Below are 24,691 nucleotides of genomic sequence, written 5' to 3' on the forward strand. Positions count from 1 at the left end.
TTTAAAACAAATGGTCCAAGTTTTTATTTTTTAATACCAACTGGTTAAAATAATATTTTTATTCTTAAGATTTCAGATTTTCTAGCACAGCAAAAAATGATTTAAAATGTCTCTTTGGAACTCAGCTCAAAGACACATTAAACCTGAGAGTTAAATCTGAAACATACTGGTGAGAGTACCACGGATGCTATCATGTTAAAGGCCTTTGGAGGCCAGCTCGCATAGTTTACACGCCGCGGACCTATTTATAGAGCTGACTCCTTGCAATGTCAACAGTAACGTTATACTTATTTTAGTCTCCACATCTCAAGTATCAGCCTCTAGCAGTTGTACAGTTCTCTTGTATTTGATATCAGAGAGCCCAATGGAGCCTTCTGAAGAACCTAGTCAGATCAACAAAGATAACTTTTTAGAAGTTCCTCATTTATCTGATTCCCTTTCTGAAGATGAAGACGTTAAAGCTAACTTCAAGCCTGGCTTCTCCCCTCAGCCTAGAAGACGGGGTTCTGATTCTTCTGAAGACATGTACCTGGACACTCCATCTTCCGGTGTGAGAAGAGTTTCCTTTGCTGACACCTTTGGATTCAATCTTGTATCTGTCAAAGAATTTGATTGCTGGGATTTACCGAGTACTTCAACCAATTTTGACATAAGGAAGGACATTTTCCACCCAGAAGATTATGTTTTATCTCCACTGTTTGACTTACCTTCCTCAAAAGAAGATCTTATGCAACAACTTCAAATACGGAAAGCGATACTGGAATCAGCCGAGTGTCTTCCCGGGTCTACATGTATGAAGGGCATTATTCGAGTTTTAAATATTTCTTTTGAGAAGTTAGTATATGTGAGAATGTCCTTAGATGACTGGCAGACATATTATGACATTTTAGCAGAATATGTCCCGAATTCTTGTGATGGTGAAACTGACCAATTCTCCTTTAAGATTTCATTGGTTCCTCCTTATCAAAAAGATGGCAGTAAAGTTGAGTTTTGTATACGTTATGAAACTTCTGTTGGCACATTTTGGTCAAATAATAATGGCACAAATTATATATTGCTTTGTCAAAAGAAAGAACAAGAGCCGAAGTCTGTAAAACCTCGGGAAGAAGTTCCTAATAGACAAATAAGAGGCTGCTTAAAGGTAAAATCAAGGTGAGGATGTATCTTACATTCTTTACTCTTCATAATCTTAAAGTTTTTTAATGCTGTTCTTTATTTCATGTGCTGTAAGAGATAGCCATTCTGTTTAAAATATATTGCTTGTGATGTATAAAACAGTGCTGCTAGGCCTTGCCAAGGCCAATGCTATTCAAGTCACAGCACTGTGTTATCTCTCCTCCAAATATAAGGAAAAACATGGTATAACTTACTAACTGAGGAGGGAGTACAATGCTTGCTGAATGAGTAGAATAAACTGCTTAAGTTCAAACCATGGAATCTACATTCTTAACATGTAAAACTATTTACTTTGCCATTTAAAGTACATTGATTTTTAGTGGTTTTTAAATGTCTTTGCTGTACTTCAAAACATGTCTGACTAACATAAAATTGTGTTTCAATGTACCTAGTGTTCAGAAATTCTTAGACTTCCCCAAAAGCTGCAAGAAACTGTTACTGACTGATTGAGTCATACAGGGATGTTTGGAGCGATACATGTTAAGTTAGTCATTAGAACTATTACTTTAATGATGAACTAAGAGAAAGACGTAAGCATCTGAGTGATGTATGAATTACAGGTAAACTATATAATATAAATAAATACAACCAAAGGTAACATGGAACACAAAGTAGTGTAACTTAGTTAAAGTAAATGGAGCAGAATAAAAAGAAAATGACCTAAATAGAAACGAGGATATTCAGCTTTATAGGTTAGAGATTTGGGATATGACTCCTCATTAGTAACCCTGCTCTCCTGTTAATATGAAAAATAAAGAAAACTGGCATTCAAATCTCTCTATTGCAGAGTTGGCTGATTTCCATGGCACTAGGTTAGTGGATAAAACATCTGGGAAAACTTAAGTCCCTCCTGCTTCCCAATGCTCACCTAACCATAGGCAAATGTTTGATTATCCTCTGGGTTGTCTGCCCTGCCACTATGCCCAAAGATTCTAGTAACTGCACCAGAAATAGTGTAATATTATGAAAAGGAGTCAAGACATCCAGCTTCTGAGCACAATTAAATACTAACCTAAGGAATGACATTGGGAAATTTTTAACTTTGTGCTTTAATGCCTTGCTCTATTATATGGCAATAAATAATAACTACTAAATGTACAATTCTAACACATTAATGAACTAAATTTAATATAGGTGGAAGCAAGTCAATCATATAAAATATTTCTATTTTCATTATCCTTTAAAGTCATTTGAAAGATTGGTTTACTTAACTTTGTGTATTATGCTAACTTTCTAAGTCCAAAGAAACCTCTCTCAGATTTTAACTGATGCTGTTAAGAGAAATAATATAATCGTAATCTCTACATGTGCTAAAATAATAATCTAGATGTTTATGAAATTACTCAGCATCATGATAACTAGATAGACAAAATAAGTGCAACACTATTCAACAAACTAATTTATATAGCACATAAACATACACATTACAAACAAGATCATCATGAGCATCTATTAAACATGCTGCACCTTGCTCTATTTTAGAGGAAGCAAAATTTAGAAAAGGCACAACCTTATTATCAAAGAGCTCATAAAAGAAGCAGTGTTTAACTCGGGATTTTTCTGCAAGTTAAAGATGCAGTTTTAAAATTACAAGCAATCGTACTGAACTATACTATAGATAGGGGATTCCTTTGATGGACCAAAGTTGACCAGATATCAAGAACAACATGGGCAACTAATAGGCCTAATCTGCCCCAGTTAAGATATCACTGGAACTTTCAGTCGAAGATAACTTATGACTATATATATAACCATACACACATTTGTATTCAGAACAGTAATCATTGGACTAATAGCGGACACCATTCAAGTTTTAATATTGCTTTGGGGAAAAAAACCTGAGAACTAAACCACGAAATGGGCTAAAAGCCTGTAAAGTTTCCTAATGAGTTATAAAAATGGAAAAAATCTCTCTCCTTCAAAACCACAAATACATTTTCTGCACTTCTATAAGTTAAAAATGACCAACATAATTCAAACCACATTTTGCAAAAAGCATTTGCCTCTGGAGGAGGCCTTTTGTGTTGAGTTTCAGTCCAACTTGAATTTTTACATCTGATTTATATACCACTCAAAATGGAGTGTATAAAGGAAATCCTGACAGATACTTAGAACAGCATGTGCCATAATAGAATATTTATACAGCTTTTCCATCGTATAATTTATATGCAATGGGGTTTCACATATTCCCAAAACTCACACAAGAGAGCATTATCAAATTTCTAAATGAATATTGCAGTTGAATTTCATTGTGAAGAATTTGGTTAGGGAAAAATAACACACCTTATTAGTGTTATTTTACAAAATGTGTACTTGGCTAAAATAAAAATGGACTAATACTTATTTTACAAAAAATTTCAGCTTCCTAAATTTCCTCCTCCCTCTAAAGACTTACAGAATCTAAACGGGGTTTTGATGAGCATTTTCATATTTCCTGGGTAGCTTAATTTGGAGATCACTTCTTTCGGAAGATAAATACAGAACAGAAATTTATGTGAATTTTTGCTTCATACATGCAAGTAGATTAAAATAGAATATAATTTGTCAGAGTTAAAATGAAAATAAAGTCTTAAAGTAGAGAGTAACATTTAACTTAATTCTTGATACCAAAATTAATTTGCTATCTGATTCCTGGAGATCATATGTTCTGAAAGTGTCAATAATCCCTTCTAATAAGGACAGAACGAACTGTGAAGACACACTCAGTAATGTGGGACTTCAGTTATGTCAATCTCCCTAGGCACTGTGTTTTTTTCTATGGAGATTGTTTTTCAGGTCAGAGATCGCAAACCTCCACCCATGTTGACGTGGTCATCTATTTTCTTTGATGTTTGTTAATCTATTTACTTTGAACAAAAAGAAATATCTAGAGGGAGAAGAAAAAGAGTTTGTAACTCATAGACATGTGACTGAGTGACCAGAGGTATTTAATTAACCAATAAGGCATGATCATGAGATACTTAATAAGGGTCACCACATATATGGCACTGGGGTATGTGTTAGCAAACTAAGCAGATTTCTGATCTGCATCCTGTGGGCTTTATTTCAAAAGAAATGACCCAAAAGAAATGATGTTGATATAATTAACATTAAGTGTACATAGATAAAGAAGCTAAAAGTAGCATGCAGGAGCAGTATAATCTCAAAGTTAAAATTATGGGTTTCAGTTTAATATATCTGGATCTGAGTCCAAGCTTCATACATGCTAGCTCTACAGCCTTGAGCAAGTTAAATTTTGTTTCCTCATCTGTTAATTGGGAATAATAATAGTACTACCTCATGGGGGTTGTTTGAGATTTACATGAGCTAATGCACATAAACTTTTAACAGTGTCTGGCACATAGTAAGTTGTCAGTAAATGTTAACTGTTGTAAAAATACAACACTATATCTAGCTTAATTTAAGTGGATCTGAAAAACCCTAGAAAGGTTCAACCAGGCCCAAAATTCCTCTCCTCTTTCAGCGTTCCTAAATTTTTATCTTTGGAGAGCCATTTCTCTGTCTTTTGCAGGATTTTAATAAGTAAAACCAATTGAATTGCAGATTTTCTGATATGTGTGTCTTAATCTGGAGAATCTTAAATTTGGAAGAAATATTTTTTTTATTTATTTTAAAAATTTATTGGGGTGACAATTGTTAGTAAAATTACATAGATTTCAGGTGTACAATTCTGTATTACAGCATCTATAAATCCCATTGTGTGTTCACCACCCAGATTCAGTTCTCCTTCCATCACCATATATTTGATCCCCCTTACCCTCATCTTCCACCTCCCCACCCCCCTTACCCTCTGGTAACCACTAAACTATTGTCTGTGTCTATGAGTTTTTGTTTCTCATTTGTTTGTCTTGTTCTTTTGTTGTTTTTGGTTTATATACCACATATCAGTGAAATCACATGGTTCTCTGCTTTTTCTGTCTGACTTATTTCGCTCAGCATTACACTCTCAAGATCCATCCATGTTGTCACAAATGTTCCTATATCATCTTTTCTTACTGCCGAATAGTATTCCATTGTGTATATATACCACAACTTCTTTATCCATTCATCTATCGAAGGGCATTTTGGTTGTTTCCATGTCTTGGCCACCATAAACAAAGCTGCAGTGAGCACACGTGTCTTTATGTATAAATATTTTCAGATTCTTTGGGTAGATACCCAGGAGAGAGATTGCTTGGTCATATGGTAATTCTATTCGTAATTTTTTGAGGAACCTCCACACTGCCTTCCATAATGGCTGCACCAGTCTGCATTCCCACCAACAGTGTATGAGGGTTCCTTTTTCTCCACAGCCTCTCCAACACTTGTTACTATTTGTCTTGTTGGTGATAGCCATTCTGACTGGGGTGAGGTGATATCTCATTGTGGTTTTTATTTGCATTTGTCTGACGATTAGTGATGTTGAGCATTTTTTCATATGTCTATTTGCCATTTGTATGTCTCTTTGGAGAAATGTCTCTTCAGGTCCTCTGCCCATTTTTCAATTGGGTTGTTTGTTTTTTTGTTGTTGAGTTTCATGAGTTCCTTATATATTCTGGATATTAGCCCCTTATCAGAGGCACTGTTTGCAAAAATCTTCTCCCATTCAGTTGGTGGCCTCTTTATTTTGTCGATGGTTTCTTTTGCTGTGCAGAAGCTTTTAAGTTTCATATAGTCCCATTCATTTATTTTAGCTTTTACTTCCATTGCCTTTGGAGTCAAATTCATAAAATGCTCTTTGAACCCAAGGTCCATAAGTTTAGTACCTATGTTTTCTTCTATGCAGTTTATTGTGTCAGGTCTTATGCTTAAGTCTTTGATCCATTTTGAATTAACTTTGGTACATGGTGACAAATAGCAGTCCAGTTTCATTCTTTTGCACGTGGTTATCCAATTTTCCCAGCACCATTTATTGAAGAGGCTGTCTTTCCTCCATTGTAAGTTTTTAGCTTCTTTGTCAAAAATTATCTGTCCATATTTATGTGGTTTTATTTCTGGGTTCTCAATTCTATTCCATTGGTCTATGTGTCTGTTTTTCTGCCAACACCATGCTGTTTTGATTATTGTAGCCCTGTAGTACAAGCTAAAGTCAGGAAGTGTGATACCTCATTATTGTTCTTTTTTCTTAAGATTGCTTTGGCTATTCGGGGTCTTTTGTGGTTCCAAACAAATCTGATGATTTTTTGTTCTATTTCTTTAAAAAATGCCATTGGGATTTTGATGGGGATTGCATTGAATCTGTATATTGCTTTGGGTAATATGGCCATTTTAACTATGTTGATTCTTCCAATCCATGAGCACGGAATGTCTTTCCATTTCTTTGTGTCTTCTTCAATTTCTTTCAGAATGTCTTATAGTTTTCAGCATATAGGTCTTTCACATCCTTGGTTAAGTTTATTCCTAGGTATTTTATTTTTTTTGCTGCAATTGCAAAAGGAATTGTTTTATGTATTTCTTTTTCTGAGATTTCATTGTTAGTATATAGGAATGCAATGGACTTTTGTACGTTGATTTTGTAGCCAGCAACTTTACTGTATTCGTTGATTGTTTCTAATAGCTTTTTGGTGGAATCTTTAGGATTTTCTATATATAGCATCATGTCATCTGCAAAGAGTGATAATTTAACTTCTTCATTCCCAATTTGGATGCCTTTTATTTCTTTCTCTTGCCTGATTGCTCTGGCAAGGACTTCCAACACTATGTTGAAAAGCAGAGGTGATAGGGGACAGCCCTGTCGTGTTCCTGAACGTAGAGCAAAGGGCTTCAGTTTTTCACCATTAATTATGAGATTAGCAGAGGGCTTGTCATATATGGCCTTTATTATGTTAAGGTATTTTCCTTCTATACCTATTTTATTAAGTGTTTTAATCATAAATGGATGTTGTATCTTGTCAAATGCCTTTTCTGCATCAATTGATATAATCATATGATTTTTGTCCTTTATTTTGCTTATGTAATGTATCACATTGATGGATTTGCGGATGTTGAACCATCCTTGTGCCCCGGGGATGAACCCAACTTGGTCGTGATGAATAATCTTTTTAATGCATTGTTGTATTCGATTTGCTAGAATTTTATTTAGGATTTTTGCATCGGTATTCATCAGAGATATTGGTCTGTAGTTTTCTTTTTTTGTGCTGTCCTTACCAGGTTTTGGTATCAGGGTAATGTTGGCCTCATAAAATGAGTTAGGGAGTACTGTCTCTTCTTCAATTTTTTGGAAGAGTTTGAGCAGGATTGGTATTAGATCCTCTTTGAAGGTTTGGTAGAATTCACTAGTGAAGCCATCTGGTCCTGGACTTTTGCTTTTGGGAAGGTTTTGGATGACTGATTCAATTTCGTTACTGGTGATCAGTCTGTTTAGATTTTCCAGTTCTTCATGGTTCAGCCTTGGGAGGCTATATGTTTCTAAGAACTTGTCCATTTCTTCTAGGTTATTGAATTTGGTGGCATATAGTCCTTCATAGTATTCTTGGATGATCCTTTGTATTTCTGTGGTGTCCGTGATAACTTCCCCTTTTTCGTTTCTGATTTTGTTAATTAATGTATTCTCTTTTTTTATCTTACTGAGTCTAGCCAAGGGTTTGTCAATTTTGTTAATCTTTTCAAAGAACCAGCTGTTTGTTACATTTTTTTCTATTGTCTTTTTGTTTTCTATTTCATTTAGTTCTGCTCTAATTTTTGTTATTTCCTTTCTTCTGCTGACCTTGGGTTTCACTTGTTCTTCTTTTTCTAGTTCTTTAAGGTGTAACATGAAGCTATTTATTTGGGAGTTTTCTTGTTTCTTGAGATAGGCCTGTAATGAGATAAATTTCCCTCTTAAAACTGCTTTCGCTGCATCCCAAAAATTTTGGTAGGATGTATTTTCATTGTCATTTGTTTCTATGTATCTTTTGATTTCTCCTCTAACTTCTTCTTTGACCCAGTCGTTCTTTAAAAGTATGTTGTTTAATCTCCATGTATTTGTGTTTTTTCCTGCTTTGTTTTTGCAGTTGATATCCAATTTCAAAGCCTTGTGATCAGAGAATATGCTTGGTATGATTTCAATGGAAGAAATCTTAATGACTGTTAAAATTTCCGTATTTAATAGATGAAAAAGTGGAGGTCCAGATCAGAAGCAGTAAAAAAGGCATCAATTTTGCCTTTTTTGGCAAAATTTACTGGGACAGATGTGCATTATTTCCAGGAAATATAAACTTAGTAGCTACGTGTCCATGTATATTACTTTATTTCTCAAAGCCTCAGTTTATTCATCTGTAAAATGGGGTAATGATGTATGCCTGATGTTGTGATGGTTAAATTAAAGTAAGTGGGATTATATTTTAAAGTTTTTGGTACAGTGTTGGGCATATACAGTAGTCATCAAAACCCAACTATAATTTTCATCATATTCATTATCAAATCTTGTTCAGCTAATTTCCTGGTTCTTGAACTTGCATCACTTCCCAGACATCACAGTTACTCTTGTTCAGGTTCTAAAACTCATTTTACAAGTGTTTATTAAGGGCTTGTGTGTCAGGTGCTATGTTGTTAGGCACCAGTACGCCCTGGGAAACAGAGCTGGAAACATGACCCTGAGAAGACCCGAGAGGACCTGAGGGGACGCGCCTCTCAGGGGCTGAGAGCAGAGCAGGGAGAGAGAGTACCACAGCCCAGTGCTGATTCCTAGGGAGCACAAGGGAAGCAATAGCGAAAAGGAAATAAGGACCATTTACATTTTGGGTTTTCCAGAATATGGGATCTATAACTGATCTTGTGTATTGGGTAGGGGAGTTAGCTTTTCAGCATCTGTTTTTTTTACCCGCAACAGCAGCTAAATGTACATTCCCAACCACTGGGTCCACAGACTGACTTCATCTGGTTTTGTATTTTATTAAGTGAAATCAAGTTATTATTTTAAGTAAAGACACGACATGGTGTAGGTGTTGCGTGGTATTTATAACTTGGCCAGGTGAACGCAGATAAATTCCTGAAAGATTTTAATGTCAAAGGAGAAAATTGATGAGTGGTCAATTTTTGTACTAGTGGATTAGAACTAGGGAAAGAGAGAAATACCTTCTAAGACATGATTTTGAGATTACACAGAGTTTATCTTTCAGGGTGGCAAAATCGTAAATATGTGGCCAAGAAAAGCACTGGAAAATGGGGCATGAGGTATGGTTGTGCTGCATGTTCTGGTGACAGCCACTGACTGGGCTGTGAGAGTCCTTCATTTACACTTACAGTATAATCTGGGGTCCTGGAAATAGTCCAAAGAGGTGTAAATAGCACCATGAGGCCTTTCCGACTTAATGTATTCCATAGCTAACTTGTTTTGAGTCCACACTAATTGTGGAAGCTGGGTCTGTTTAAGGAAGAGAGCTCTGGCAAGGCCATATGGAAATAAAAAACACAGCTGCACAGGACCCGTCAGGAAGACTTTGGAAGCTGCCAGCTGGTTGACAGCAAAGAGCCAAATAGCTTAGAGTTTCCTTGGAGGTCTACCAGGGCTTCCTGGCTTCCTGGTTTTCTGAAAATCCATACCGTTCAGCCTAGACTTTCCCTGGAGGAGTTTTGAAATTTTTCTGAGAGAACAGGGTCTCGTCATTCAGGGTTTCTCTCAAGCTCTAGCTGACAGGAGTCAGTATGGATGCCATGCCTCATGCATCGTCTGGGATCGTCTGAACCTAACTGTCCACCTAAGCCCATCTGCAGCCTGTAAACCATGGAGCAGGGCGCAAGAACTCTGAGCCCACAAAGCTCTGGGCAAAAAAGTGATTGTGAAGTGGGACAGGTTTCCACCTTCTTCCAATTCTGCTGACTGTGACTCTTGTCCCTGTTCTAAGTTTTTACTTAACACCCAACAGGAATAACAAGGAGAGTGACCTCAGGGCACACACCTGAGGCGAGCCCAAGTGCCCATGCCCTATCAGACTTAGAAGATCCTCTCTACTCTGACACCTCACTTAGAAACTGCCTGAAAAAAAAAATGTATATATATCTATACACACACACATATATGTGTGTGTGTATAGATATATATGTGTGTGTTTATATATGTGTGTGTATATATGTGTGTTTATGTGTATGCACACTCACGTGTAACACACACATACACATAAAATCCCCTCTTTAAATGCAGACACCTTTAGGATGTCAGGGGCTATCTCTGTCTTACACAGATTAATATCAGCTTTACGAATTTACTTTGTCTGCGGATTGAGACAATGGAAATGGATAATTTCAGAGCAGAAACCAGTAGGAGGCTGGAGGCAGATTTGAGTGCATAGATGTGGTAAGGCCTCTGCAGAAGAGTGAGGACCCTGAGGGTCTGGAGTGTGTGTGCATGTGTGTGTGTGTGTGTGTGTGTGTGTGTGTGTGTGTGTGAGCGTTTGGTGTATTTGGGAGCGTGGCGGATTGCTAAAACAATGAGGCATAATGGAAACAGCACCGGCTTTTAAATAGGGCAAATTTGAGCTTTCATTCTAATTACTAACTATGTAAGCTTGGATAACTTATATTTTGTATCCATTTTATTCAGGCATAAAATAGGGATAGCAATTTCTACTTGGCAGAATTGCTATAAGAAATACATTAGCTAACATATATAAGCATCTATTCCAGTTGCTGACACTTTGTAGACTGCATAGGTGATAAATTCCACATTTTAAAATCTTGTGTGTGGCCAGTCCTATGCCCAAGACTAATGGAGAAAGAAATGCTTTTTCCCCCTCAATATCATTCCTGCTGTGAGAACCCAGGCTAATACAAATAGTTTCAAAATTAGTTATGTTACAGGTTCAATAAGCTTTTGGTCACTAACCAGGGAAACTAACTAATATTTATGGCATTGCTTCTATGGGGGAAATTATTTCCAAATTCTAGCAACCTCTAGGTTACAAAAAGATTTTGGAATATCAACTATTCATGAGTTGGACACTAGGTACTTTTTCTTAATAAACTACAACATGTTTTTTCTTAAGATAGTTCTTCTAAGGATGATCCTTTTCATTAAATAATTGAGTTGGCTACACACAATTTCACTTTATCATCCCTGTATATCTATGAATAAAAGATAAAATTGAATATTATATAATTCTTTTCCTCCAAGGAAATATATTACATACTATTGTATTTCTGCCGTTCCTTTGCTTTAAACCATTTTCTGTACCCCACAACTATATGAAAATGAAAAGGCTTCTCAGAACATATCTCTCAAATCTTTTCACATTTGTATTCTGCTTCTCTAATAGCTTTACTTGGTAATTGGCATGGTCGTGTTATTATCTATTTTATAAATAATAACTGGTTTTGAAACTTCATCATACTGTTCTGCTGTTTAAAGATTTTATGATAAATAGCTAAATTGGACTGTTCTACTTCATTGTTTAGTGAGAGACTAATTGTACATTAAACAAACCTGTCTTAGTAGATTTTACTATTCTCTTCCCCTCAAGTTACTCTGAAAATGGTCTGTCTGTGTTCAGTGCTATTCAAAGCACAACCAGAAATGGAATTTTAACATTATAAGACAAGGACTATCCTATGTTTGGTTGTGGATTTGAATTTTACTTAGTCCTTTTGAAATTTGCGGTAGTCAAAATGATCAAAATACACCCCACCCTAAAATTTATATTTGTAAAGCATGCCGAACAGTAGATGCTTTTCTTAACTATGTGAAAAAGATTTTATAGCCCATTCAATACTGATGGTATTCTGATTTGTTTAACAGGATAATACCATGATGCAAACCTAAACGTTCTAAATCTATAAGAAAAATTCCAAGCTGATTTTCATTCTTAAAAAGTACTGTGGATGTCTTCACACAATTACAAATCACATAGAATTGCTTAGGTAAATTTCAGCTTCATAAGCCATATGTAAAATGAAGCTGAGCAAAATGGTCATAGTTCGCTAATATCTTCTTTTGAGAATTAATGTTTATAATTATAATTTCATGATATATTGTTACAACTTAAATTTTCTGAGTACTTACCAATAGAAAAATTGCACAGATTTTAAAAAATCACATCAGGTACAGCAGAAAAAGAATATAATCTTCACATATAATCTTAAGTAGGTGTATAAAACTGTTGCATTTATTGTAAATAAAGTTTTAATCATTGTTTCCGATGGTTTCTGAACAATTTTCACTAAATTGTATTGTTGTAGAAGAGACCATCTAATTTTATCCTTTGCTTTCAGGCAGATGATTCTGAAAATTACTCAAGCCAAATGGCTATAAATTCTCTTCTTAATCATATCCTGGGAAAATTGTGTTCTTCGGGAATGTATTCTGTAGGAAATTCTATGTCTTTATGTAGCCATCCATATTATTCTATGTCTTAGCCTTGTCATTTGTTTACTCTGATTCTCACTTGAGTTAAATGTTGGAGTCCCTTTCCTTATACTTTAAAGCTAAGTAGAATTATTTTGTTTCTGTCACTGATTTCTATTTTCTATGTCAAATGACCCCAATAACTTTAATTTTTTCCCCTGAGATCCTAACTAGTAAACTAATAAAATAATCTGTAGTATTTTAATGCAAAATTCAGAGAAGGAAAAGCTCATCACCGACTGAATTCTCTTAAGGGGTGAATTATATCGCTATTATGAGGCCTGTGCTTTGCCGGCACTGATCTATCAGGGGCAGGGCAGTAGGTTAATGGCAGGCCAGCTAAGGAGCTCTACGTCTTTGGCTTTAGGTCTGAGTATTGGCAGTATTAATATTGTCGCTGTACCTCCTATGTGAGTCAGAGAACGGAAGCAGACTCCTTTACAAAAATTACAAAATTTAAAGTACTTCAGAATATCACTCAGTTTATTTCTCAATTCCAACTAAAAAGATAGCTGTGTTAGAATTTTTGAAACCCTCTCAGACTAATAATGAATAATTAAAAATACTAGTTACACCATTTTCTAGATATCTAATTTCACTCAAGAATGTAATTGTATGAGTATCTTTTAAATCTCGAATCGATTTGTAAAATTCAAATATAATGTAGACCAGTTGAAAATTGGTTACAAATGTATACTATTGTAGAAAGGTTAATGCTGTGTCTATAAGGAGAATGCACTTGACTATATGCTAAATTTCTTGATGTGTGTATGTGTGTGTGTGAGTGTGCATGTGTGTATGTGAGTGCGTGAGTGTGTGTGTCATTGTGTGAGCATGTGTACAATTTGAACTAAGAGCTCTGTGTTCTTGTCAATGAATACGTGCAGAGGACTGGTACCGCAACCAATTTAGTAAATTGAACATAGGGAGCAGTATAATTAATACGGCCCATCTACATTCAAATTATCCCTGATGCATTGATTTTCTTGTGAAAAAAATACACACATGTATACATGAGCTTTACTTAAAATTAGTATATATGTGTATGTAATAAATATAAAAAAGACATTCTTCAGTTAGTTCATGTTTTCCTAGTATTTTATATTTTCTGTTAGTAGTATCTCACTCAAAGCTAACTTTGGCAAACCAACTTAAGTTTTTAGACAATCTAGTTCAATGAACATACAAAGCATTGGTTTATAAATCCCATACAACTCATGTAGTTCAACAGGACCCCGATTCCTATTGGTGATTTACCCATATTGTAGGACTTGCTTTTGCCCTTTCAATCTTTGTTATACTTTCTTTAAATTACCAGTATTTCTAGCAATATTTTCCCATCCATGGAGTGGCTACTCCTAGGGTACAAAAAAAAAAAAAAAAAGCTTTCCCTAAACAAAGGTTGCTGTTTGCCATATTTGCATCTGATATAATTAATTTATTAGCAAAAGACTGAATGTTTATAAGATATTTTTCTGTCTGGAAAGAAAAGGACTTTTGCCATACAGCCCTCTGTATCTGGTTAGTCAAAATATTTACAATGGTGGTATTTACAATATGGTGGCCTTTTCCTGCACTTTTGCATAACTTTTATGTATGTGCGATCTTCCTAAGTGGACTGCAAGCTCCTTGAGGTGAAAACGGTATATTACTCTAAGATCATTCCCCACAGTGACCCATACACAGTTTTGCACATGAAAAGCTCTGAAAAAACATTAAAGGCAACTCGTTTTTCTCATTGATAATGCTGAGGCCTGGTAAAACGTAAAAGTAACTTCTGAATAATTAAAGAATGAATTATGTTTATTATAGTTTTAATAATGAGTACTTTTATTGTTTTCAAAATCTTTAAAATCAGATGCCTTCTGGACATCGCCGTCTAGATATCCAAGTGGCAAATTAACTCCCTTAATGTCCCCAAACAAAGTTGCATTTCTCCTCCAATCTTAGTTCTTCTGCCTTCTCTTCATCTTTTGTTCAAGTCATAGTCATCCTTCCTGTCATGCAAATAAGAAACTTCGGCATAAAAATGGATTCTCCTTTGCCAATTCCTATCCATTCTACAGCCACCATTCTGTGAAGGTAACGATTGTTCATTTGATGAAAAATAAAAATTATTTAAAAAATCAAGAATAGAACAGAATGTACAAAGACTATATTTACATATTATAAGAACAGATAAAAGGGAAAATTTTCACTGCAATAACCACATATTTGTTCTTTAAATTGACTCAAAATTAAATATAGAACTCAACACATTAACCATGTGACATCTTGTAGACAGTCTGAATTTAGATGTTGCTTTCAGTTACCAAGGTATCAATGAAGGATCAAATTGAGAAATAAATTAATATAGTCTACTATACGATACTCTCATTATTGTCTTTCCTCCTTTCCAGTGTCTTCTAAAGAGCTAATAAATTGAGTCACTATAATTTTACTGTTAGGTAATGTCAGGTAATCTTAACATCTCACATAAAAGAAATACTCATTACTCAGCCTTTGACATCCTTTATACTGTGGTCCAGATCAATGGGACCAGAGCCAGAAAAAACCAACAGGCTGAGTGATATAAGACCAAAAGCAAATATTGTGTATCCACTGATCAGAACTGAGTCATTCATTCTTTCTTCTTGCAAGGGCCAGCACCAGGGCCAGCACCACCAGGGCCAGCACCACCAGGGCCAGCACCACCAGGGCCAGCACCAGGGCCAGTACCACCAGGGCCAGCACCACCAGGGCCAGCACCACCAGGGCCAGCACCAGGACCAGCACCAACAGGGCCAGCACCACCAGGGCCAGCACCAGGGCCAGTACCACCAGGGCCAGCACCACCAGGGCCAGCACCAGGGCCAGTACCACCAGGGCCAGCACCACCAGGGACAGCACCATCAGGACCAGCATCACCAGGACCAGCACCACCAGGGCCAGCACCACCAGGGCCAGCACCAGGGCCACCACCCGGGTCAGTACCACCAGAGCCAGCACCAGGGCCAGTAGCACCAGGGCCAGCACCACCAGGGCCAGTAGCACCAGGGCCAGCACCAGGGCCAGCACCACCAGGGCCAGCACCACCAGGGCCAGTACCAGGGCCAGCACCAGGGTCAGTACCACCAGGGCCAGCACCACCAGGGCCAGTACCACCAGGGCCAGTACCACCAGGACCAGTACCAGAGCCAGCACCACCAGGGCCAGCACCACCAGGACCAGCACCAGGGCCAGCACCACCAGGGCCAGCACCACCAGGGCCAGTACCAGGGCCACCACCAGGGCCAGTACCACCAGGGCCAGCACCAGGGCCAGCACCAGGGTCAGTACCACCAGAGCCAGCACCAGGGCCAGTAGCACCAGGGCCAGCACCACCAGGACCAGCACCAGGGCCAGCACCACCAGGGCCAGCACCACCAGGGCCAGTACCAGGGCCAGCACCAGGGTCAGTACCACCAGGGCCAGCACCACTAGGGCCAGCACCACCAGGGCCAGCACCACCAGGGCCAGCACCAGGGCCACCACCTGGGTCAGTACCACCAGAGCCAGCACCAGGGCCAGTAGCACCAGGGCCAGCACCACCAGGGCCAGCACCACCAGGGCCAGTAGCACCAGGGCCAGCATCAGGGCCAGCACCACCAGGGCCAGCACCACCAGGGCCAGTACCAGGGCCAGCACCAGGGTCAGTACCACCAGGGCCAGCACCACCAGGGCCAGTACCACCAGGGCCAGTACCACCAGGACCAGTACCAGAGCCAGCACCACCAGGGCCAGCACCACCAGGACCAGCACCAGGGCCAGCACCACCAGGGCCAGCACCACCAGGACCAGCACCAGGGCCAGCACCACCAGGGCCAGCACCACCAGGGCCAGTACCAGGGCCAGCACCAGGGTCAGTACCACCAGGGCCAGCACCACTAGGGCCAGCACCACCAGGGCCAGCACTAGGACCAGTACCACCAGGGCCAGCACCACTAGGGCCAGCACCACCAGGGCCAGCACCACCAGGGCCAGTACCAGGGCCAGCACCAGGGCCAGCACCACCAGGGCCAGCACCACCAGGGCCAGCACCAGGGCCAGCACCAGGGTCAGTACCACCAGAGCCAGCACCACTAGGGCCAGTACCACCAGGGCCAGCACCAGGTCCACCACCCGGGTCAGTACCACCAGGGCCAGCACCAGGGTCAGTACCACCAGGGCCAGCACCACCAGGGCCAGCACCAGGTCCACCACCCGGGTCAGTACCACCAGGGCCAGCACCAGGGTCAGTACCACCAGGGCCAGCACCACTAGGGCCAGTACCACCAGGGCCAGCACCAGGGCCAGCACCAGGGTCAGTACCAGGGTCAGTACCACCAGGGCCAGCACCACTAGGGTCAGTACCACCAGGGCCAGCACCACTAGGGCCAGTACCACCAGGGCCAGCACCAGGGCCAGCACCAGGGTCAGTACCACCAGGGCCAGCACCAGGGGCAGTACTCCTGTTAGTGCCCTGCTCTGGTGGTACTCACAGATTCTGACACCAGTGGATCTGGGCCTGGCTGTTGTCCTATCTGCTTTCCTTACCTTCCTGACTTCCCTTGACTTGCATTTTGCCTCTACCAGATTCCTCCTGTGTACCTAAGCACTATTAACTTGTATACACTGTCATCTCTCTCTTCAGATTGCAGTCTTGGTTTTCCCTTACGTGAAACCAAACAACAAAAACAAAGGGGAGCACTGCAATGCATCTAAATGTTTAACCCTAAAATCTAAAAAAAAGGTAGTGTGATCAATCTGCTACAATCTTGTTTATTTTGATATAATTTTATATTTAAAGAAAATAACAGGAAGAATATGAAGAATATGAAGACTTCCCATATTCCTGTATACAAATGTTTTAAAATCATATAACAGAGGGATCCAGTTGCATTGATGCATGTAGGCAAAAGCTTTTACTTTTGAAAACTTTAAGAAGTGGTAAGTTACTAATTTGCTGCTAATTGCCTATTTTGCACAATATAAAACACATTTAAAATGTTTTCTGAAAATATTAACAAACTCAAATAGAAATAGCTCTAACATCAGACATATAATGCTTTTAAAACTTTTAAAATTATATTAGTTTTTTATGATGATAAGATTTGGAAAACAAATATATATTTTAAGAAATTAGCAAAATAATTATATATTTCACATGGTAAAAATAATACATTCTATCTATAATGATCCATTAATTCATTTCTTAAAATATTATTTTTAAGCTTTCAGTTACAGATGACATATATTAGTTTATATTAGTTTCAGGTGTACAACATAGTGATTAGACATTTATATAACTTACAGAGTGATCACCCCAATAAATCTAGTACCCATCTGATATCATACAGAGTTATTACAATATTATTGACTAAAGTCCTTATGCTATACTTTACATCCCCATGATAATTTTGTAATTACCAATTTCTACTTCTTATTCCCTTCACCTTTTTCACCCACTGCTCCCCACCCCTCTCACATCTGGCAACCATCAAAATATTCTCTGTATCTATGAATTTCTTTCTGCTTTGTTTGTTTGTTTATTTTGTTTTTTAGATTCCACATATAAGCAAAACCACATTGCATCTGTCTTTCTCTGTCTGATACTCTACTCAGCACAATACCCTTCAGGTCCTTCCATGCTGCCACAGATGGCAAGATTTCATTCTTTCTTATGGCTGAGTAATATTCTATTTGTATATATGTACCACCTCCTTTTTATCCATTCATCCATTGATGGACACTCAGGTTGCCTCTATGTCTTGGTTATTGTAAATAATGCTGCAATGAACATATGGATGCACAGGTCCTTTTGAAGTAGCATTTTGGGTTTCTTTGGATAAATACCCACAAGTGGAAATCCTGGGTCCTTCTTTGTCTCGTTATAACCTTTGTTTTAAGTCTATTTTGTCTAGTATAAGTATTGTTACCTCAGCATTCTTGTTTGTTTGTTTCAATTTACAGGAAATATCTTCTTCCATCCTCTTACTTTCAGTCTGTGTGGGTCTTTCGATCTGAAGTGAGTCTCTTGTAAGAAGCATATCGAAGGGTCTTGTTTTCTTATCCATTCAGCCACCCTATCTTTTGATTGGAGCATTTAATCCATTTACATTGAAAGTAATTGTTGATAGACATGTAATTATTGCCATTTTATTATTCATATTTCTGATCTTTTTTTTCCCTTTTTCTTCTCAAAGAAGTCAGTCTAACATTTTTTTGTAATACTAGCTTGGTAGTGATAAACTCCTTTAGCTTTTTCTTGTCTGGAAAGCTTTTTAATCTGTCCTTCAATTTTAAACGACAGCTTTGCTGGACAGAGTAATCTTGACTGTAGGTCCTTGCTTGCTTTTCATCACTTTGAATATTTCCTGCCTGTCTCTTCTGGCCTGCACAGTTTCTGTTGAGAAATCAGCTGACAGTCTTATGAGAGCTCCCTTGTAGGTAACTAAGTGCTCTTCTTTTGCTGCTTTTAAGATTCTCTCTTTGTCATTAACTTTTGGCGTTTTAATCACGATGCTTCTTGCTGTGGGCTCTTTGGGCTCATGTTGCTGGGGACTCTCTGCACCTCGTGGGCTTGTACATATGTTTCCTTCACCAGATTAGGGAAGTTTTCCATCATTATTCCTTCAAATAGGTGTTCAATTCCTTGCTCCCTCTCTTCTCCTTCGGGTACCACTATGATGAGAATGTTGGTACCCTTGATATTGTCCCAGGGGGCCCTTAAACTATTTACATTGTTTTAGATTTTTTTTCTTTGTTCTGATTTTCTGCTACCCTATCTTCTAAATTGCTGATTTGATTCTCTGCTTCATCTACTCTCTCCCAATAAATCAATATATTCTTTATTTCTGTTATTGTGTTCTTCTTTTCTGACTGGTTCTTTTTTTTTACGTTTTCTATCTCCATTTTTATGCTTCCTATCTTTTTGTTGAAGTTCTCCCTGGAATCACTTAGTATCTTTATAACCAGTGTTCTGAATTCTATGTCTGTTAGATTGCTTTTCTCCATTTTGTTTAGTTCATTTCAGAGCTTTGGTCTGTTTTTTTCATTTGGGACATGTTTATTTGTCTCTCCATTTTGGCTGCCTCTCTGTTTGTGTTTCTATGTATTAGGTAGGGCTGCTATGTCTCTGGGTCTTTAATAGAATGGCCTTATGTAACAGGTGTCCTGTGAGGCCTAATGACAGTCTCCCTGGTCAACAGAGCTGGGTCCTCCAGGTGTCTCTTGATGGGTTGTGGGTGTCCTCCTGTTGTAGTTGAACCTTGGTTGCTGTTTGCACATCAATGGGAGGTAGTGACTCTTGGACTGATTATTTGTGAGGACTGACCATGACTATAGTTGGGAAGCAGTTGTGTAGGGTCTGACACTTCAGAGCAGGATTCACTTTAGCAGGGCTCTGGTGCCTGTCCAGGTGGCCCTTTGAGTGTGTCATCTGTGTGGGTGGCCAGGTGGTGCTCAGGTGCTGTCCAAAGCTGGCCACCAAACTACACTCTAGGGCCTCCTGGGGAGGGTCCCACCATAGGCAAATTTCAGCCACAGCCTATGCCCTGCTCAGGGGTCCCTGGCATAAGCCACAAAGCAATCAGCAGATGGCTGCCACCCAAACTGGGATTTGAGGTGCCTTACGATGCCAGGCTGAGAACAAAGCCTAGCTGACTTGGGACTGCTCAGCAAGAGGTACAGGATATGCTGAAGCCAGATGCTGCTTGTTTGGGGTTTGTGAACCTTTGAGAGATATTAGGAAAATCTGCAGTATGTGCCAAGTCAGGCCATTTGTATGGAAGAGTCACTGGAAGTTGCTTAGGTGGGCCTGAGTGTTGGAGGTAGAGGGGTGTCTCAGGGAATCACCAAGGCAGTACCTAACGAGTTAGTCAGGTTGATGGAGACTCAGATATGGCAAACAGCTGCCTGCATCTGCATGTCAGGAAGGATGAGGGCTCAACAAAGAAACAATGGCTTCGCTGGCTCCTCTGTCTGGGAGAATGATGCTCCTCCCCCACCTCACCCTGAACCCAGACAACTCAGTTCCTCCCCATCTGTCCTTGGTGCCTTTCAAGCTGCTGCAGTGCTGGAGCTCAAAGCAAGTAAGTCCAACCATGAGTTAGTCCATGGGTGGCCCTTTAAGAGGAATGCCTGGGATCCAGCCCCCTTGGTGTCACTCATCCACTGCTTGGAATGTAAAGAACTGTGGAACTCAAACTTGAAAAGCAAAGTTGGAAAAGAATTGTATAGTCTTGCTAGGCTGAGAATTTTGAACTTTGGTCTCTATGCTCAAGGACAAAGTAGTACTCTAGTTATTTTAATCCAGAAAACGTATGCAGGGTAAGTTAGAGTGGAGATAAAGATATGAATTAGGTTGCTAACTGTAAAAAGGGAAATTGAATGTAATTGTAAATGTTGAGTATTATTTTCCTATTGTTTTTTTCTTTATTTGTTCCATTAATTATGTTAAATTAAAGATTCTCATTACCTTGAAAAACCGCTTATGACATTTGTGAATACCACCATATTTATGGCTCTATTTTGGGTGTATCATGGATTAAATAATCTGTTCTATGTTCATAATGATTTTTTATTTATTGCCTCTGGAATGTTTAAAACACAGATTTTATCTTTTGTTCATTATCAATATTAATTATTAAATTCTGCTATCGGTCATCTTTAACATAAATAAGTAGATATGAATTATGCCACAGATTTTTATATATTTCTATACTTATTTCATGGGTGATTCATTCTACTACTTTCATCATGCTTAGAAGAATTTACGTTTGTATTTATTTTTGATCCTAATATTCCTCTAAAAATCTAAGGTTTATATTTCAATTTAGTGAAAAAGATTAGCCCAGATATCTGAATCTTTTTCCTCTTGGATGGATACATAAAAATTACACTAGTATGTTTTCTTCTATAATACCAATGACTTCAAGATTGAGAAGGTATGGGTCTTGGTTGACATAAAATAAAAATAATCAAAATATCAATGAAAAAACTGTTACTATGCTCTTTTGCTTGTTCATTGATGGGAAGTAAAAGAAAAATCAATGACTTGAAGAAATGAATGTAGAATCTTTATGCATTCAACAAATATTTATTGAACACATACTATGTGCCGGGTACTGTTCTAAGGACTAGGTATAAATTTGTGGAAAAATGACAATCCCTGTTCTCCTGTAGCTCACATTGTAATGGAGAGAAGACTAATAAGTAATAAACATAAAGAAGACATAATTTATGTTAGAAGATGATACATGGAAGTGAGACTATAAAATGCAGAGCAGCATAAAAAGAGAGAGGAGTAAAGACTGTATTTCATTAGAAGAAGACAATTGATCAGAGACTTGAAGAGAATCAGTCATGAAGAAATTTGGGGGATGAGAGTTCCATGCTGAATGAAGCAACCAGTGCAAATACACTAAGCAAGTTCCTTCTGTTTACAGGGGCTTCTCCTGCTCCTTAAGTCTCCTACAGACTCCCATAGGACAAGTCACTACTCACAGTGTCCTTGAGAAAAAGGGGGAGTGCAGGAAAGGCATAGATAAAAACATGAAATCCCATATATCAGTGAAATCATGTGGTTCTTGACTTTTTCTGTCTGACTTATTTCACTTAGCATAATAATCTCAAGATTCAACCATGTTGTCGGAAATGGTACTATTTCATTGTTTCTTATAGCAGAATAGTATTCCATGGTGTATATATACCACAACTTCTTTATCCAATCATCTATCGAAGGACACTTTGGTTGTTTCCATGTCTTGGCCACCGTAAATAAAGCTGCAATGAACCTCAGAGCACATACATCTTTATGGATAAATGTTTTTATTTTTTTTTATTTTTTTGGTAAATACCCAGAAGAGGGATTGCTGGACCATATGGTAATTCTATTCGTAATTTTTTGAGGAACCTCCACACTGCCTTCTATAGCGGCTGCACCAGTCTGCATTCCCACCAACAGTGTATGAGGGTTCCTTTTCCTCCACAGCCTCTCCAACACTTGTTACTATTTGTCTTGTTGATGATAGCCATTCTGACTGGGGTGAGGTGATATCTCATTGTGGTTTGTATTTGCATTTCTTTGATGATTAGTGATGTTGAGCATCTTTTCATATATCTATTGGCCATTTGTATGTCCTCTTTGGAGAAATGTCTATTCAGATTCTTTGCCTGTTTTTTAATTGGGTTGTTTGTTTTTTTGTTGTTGAGTTGCATGAGTTCCTTATATATTTTGAACATTAGCCCCTTATGAGGGGTGTTGTTTGCAAATATCTTTTCCCATTCAGTTGGTTGCCTTATTATTTAGTCGATGGTTTCTTTTGCTGTGCAGCAGCTGTTTAGTTTGATGGAATGTAATTCCATCATTTATTTTAGCTTTTCCCATTCATTTATTTTAGCTTTTACTTCCCTTACCTTTGAGGTCAAATTCATAAAAATCCTCTTTGAACCCAAGGTCCATAAATTTAGTACCTATGTTTTCTTCTATGAAGTTTATCGTTTCAGGCCTTATGTTTAGGTCTTTGATCCATTTTGAGTTAAGTTTGGTACACTGTGACAAATAGCCGTCTAGTTTCATTCTTTTGCACATGGCTTTCCAATTCTCTCAGGACCACTAATTAAAGAGGCTTTCTTTTTCTCCATTGCATGTTTTTGGCTCCTTTGTTAAAAATTATCTGTTCATTTTTATGTGGGTTTATTTCTGTGTCAATTCTATTCCATTGGACTGTGTGTCTGTTTTTCTGCCAACACCATGCTGTTTTGATTATTGTTGCCCCGTAGACAAGCTAAAGTCAGGGAGTGTGATACCTCCAGCATTGTTCTTTTTTCTTAGAATTGCTTTAGTTATTCAGGGTCTTTTGTTGTTCCATACATAGCTGATGATTTTTTGTTCTATTTCTTTAAAAAATGCTATTGGAATTCTGATGAGGATTGCATTAAATCTGTATATCATTTTGGGTAATATGGCCATTTTGACTATATGATTTCAGTGATATATAGGATATAAAACTAAAAGCAATGAAGAAATAAGACAAAGAAACAAAAACTCATAGACACAGATAATAGTTTAGTGGTTACCAGAGGGTAAGGGGGGTGAGGGGTGGGAGATGAGGGTAAGTGGTATCAAATATATGGTGATGGAAAGAGAACTGACTCTGGGTGGTGGACAAACAATGTGATATATAGATAATGTATTACAGAACTGTACACTTGAAACCTATGTAATTTTACTAACCATTGTCACCCAATAAATTTTAATTAAAAAAAAATTCTAAACAAAAAAAAAAGAAAAACATGCAATCACCAGTTTGTCTTTGACACCAATATCTTTTAGGATCCCTTTCTCCATTCTCTGGCTGCTCAGATCCCCATATGCTATCTTCCAGGATCATCTTTTCCAATGAATGACCCAGTTGCAATTTTGTTTTAGTGAAGGTAGAGTTGAGTTTTAGTTAATCTAAAAAAAAAATGCCACATTTGAGTTATCTTAATGAGCACCAGATAATTGTACCTATCATTATTTTTATTTTAAAAATGTTTTGATTATTCTGAATATAGACTACTAGTATTGTACATGTCAGATAAGTTTATGTAAATTGGTACTTGTGAGAAGAAAAATTTTTGCCATAAAATCAACACCGTATTCATATAAATCAAGCAAAATATTGTAAAATGATAATTCTGAAAGATAGTAAGTGTAATTTTGCAAGTGCCTTCACTTACCAAATCAGGAAAAAAGAAGACCATAATATATGTGGTCATGGTATTTTTATATAAAACATTCTTTTACATATGATAAACTCCAAATACATTAAATTATCAACATTATTCATGAACTTACATTTTAACCATTAAATTGCATATTCTTCCTTTTTCAGTAACTGTCTCCTCATATGTATTATTTTCACCTCTCAAGACTCTAATTGCTTCTTTTATGGGATCTAACCTACTAGTGTCCTTGACAATATACTTTATGTTGCTCGCACTTACAATAATTGTTTGAGCAATTTGCCAAGTAGTGCTCCTGGACAACATGTTACTAGTGCAGGTCTAAATATTCACAAACATGATCATTTTTATGATGAGCAATATAATTGTTAATGTAGAAATGATGACTGTCTCTTACCCCAAACAACACTGGGTTTCCTTTCAGTTAAAAATTCATGAGAGAAAAAAACATGAAATAGTGCCATTTGTGACAAAATGGATGGATCTTGC

General features: G+C 38.0%; 1 protein-coding gene across 1 annotated transcript in view; it reads left to right on the plus strand.

Moving 5' to 3' along the window:
- Window positions 1–295: 295 nt before the first annotated feature.
- Window positions 296–24,691, plus strand: part of PPP1R3A (protein phosphatase 1 regulatory subunit 3A) — a 59,640-nt gene continuing 35,244 nt past the window's right edge. The window contains exon 1 of the mRNA XM_019743230.2: window positions 296–1,152. Within this exon, the coding sequence (XP_019598789.2) occupies window positions 365–1,152 (788 nt within the window). The 5' untranslated portion in view covers window positions 296–364. The remainder of the gene's footprint in view (window positions 1,153–24,691) is intronic.

This window comes from Rhinolophus sinicus, linkage group LG11 (genome assembly GCF_036562045.2).
Source record: "Rhinolophus sinicus isolate RSC01 linkage group LG11, ASM3656204v1, whole genome shotgun sequence".
Lineage (NCBI taxonomy): Eukaryota > Metazoa > Chordata > Mammalia > Chiroptera > Rhinolophidae > Rhinolophus > Rhinolophus sinicus.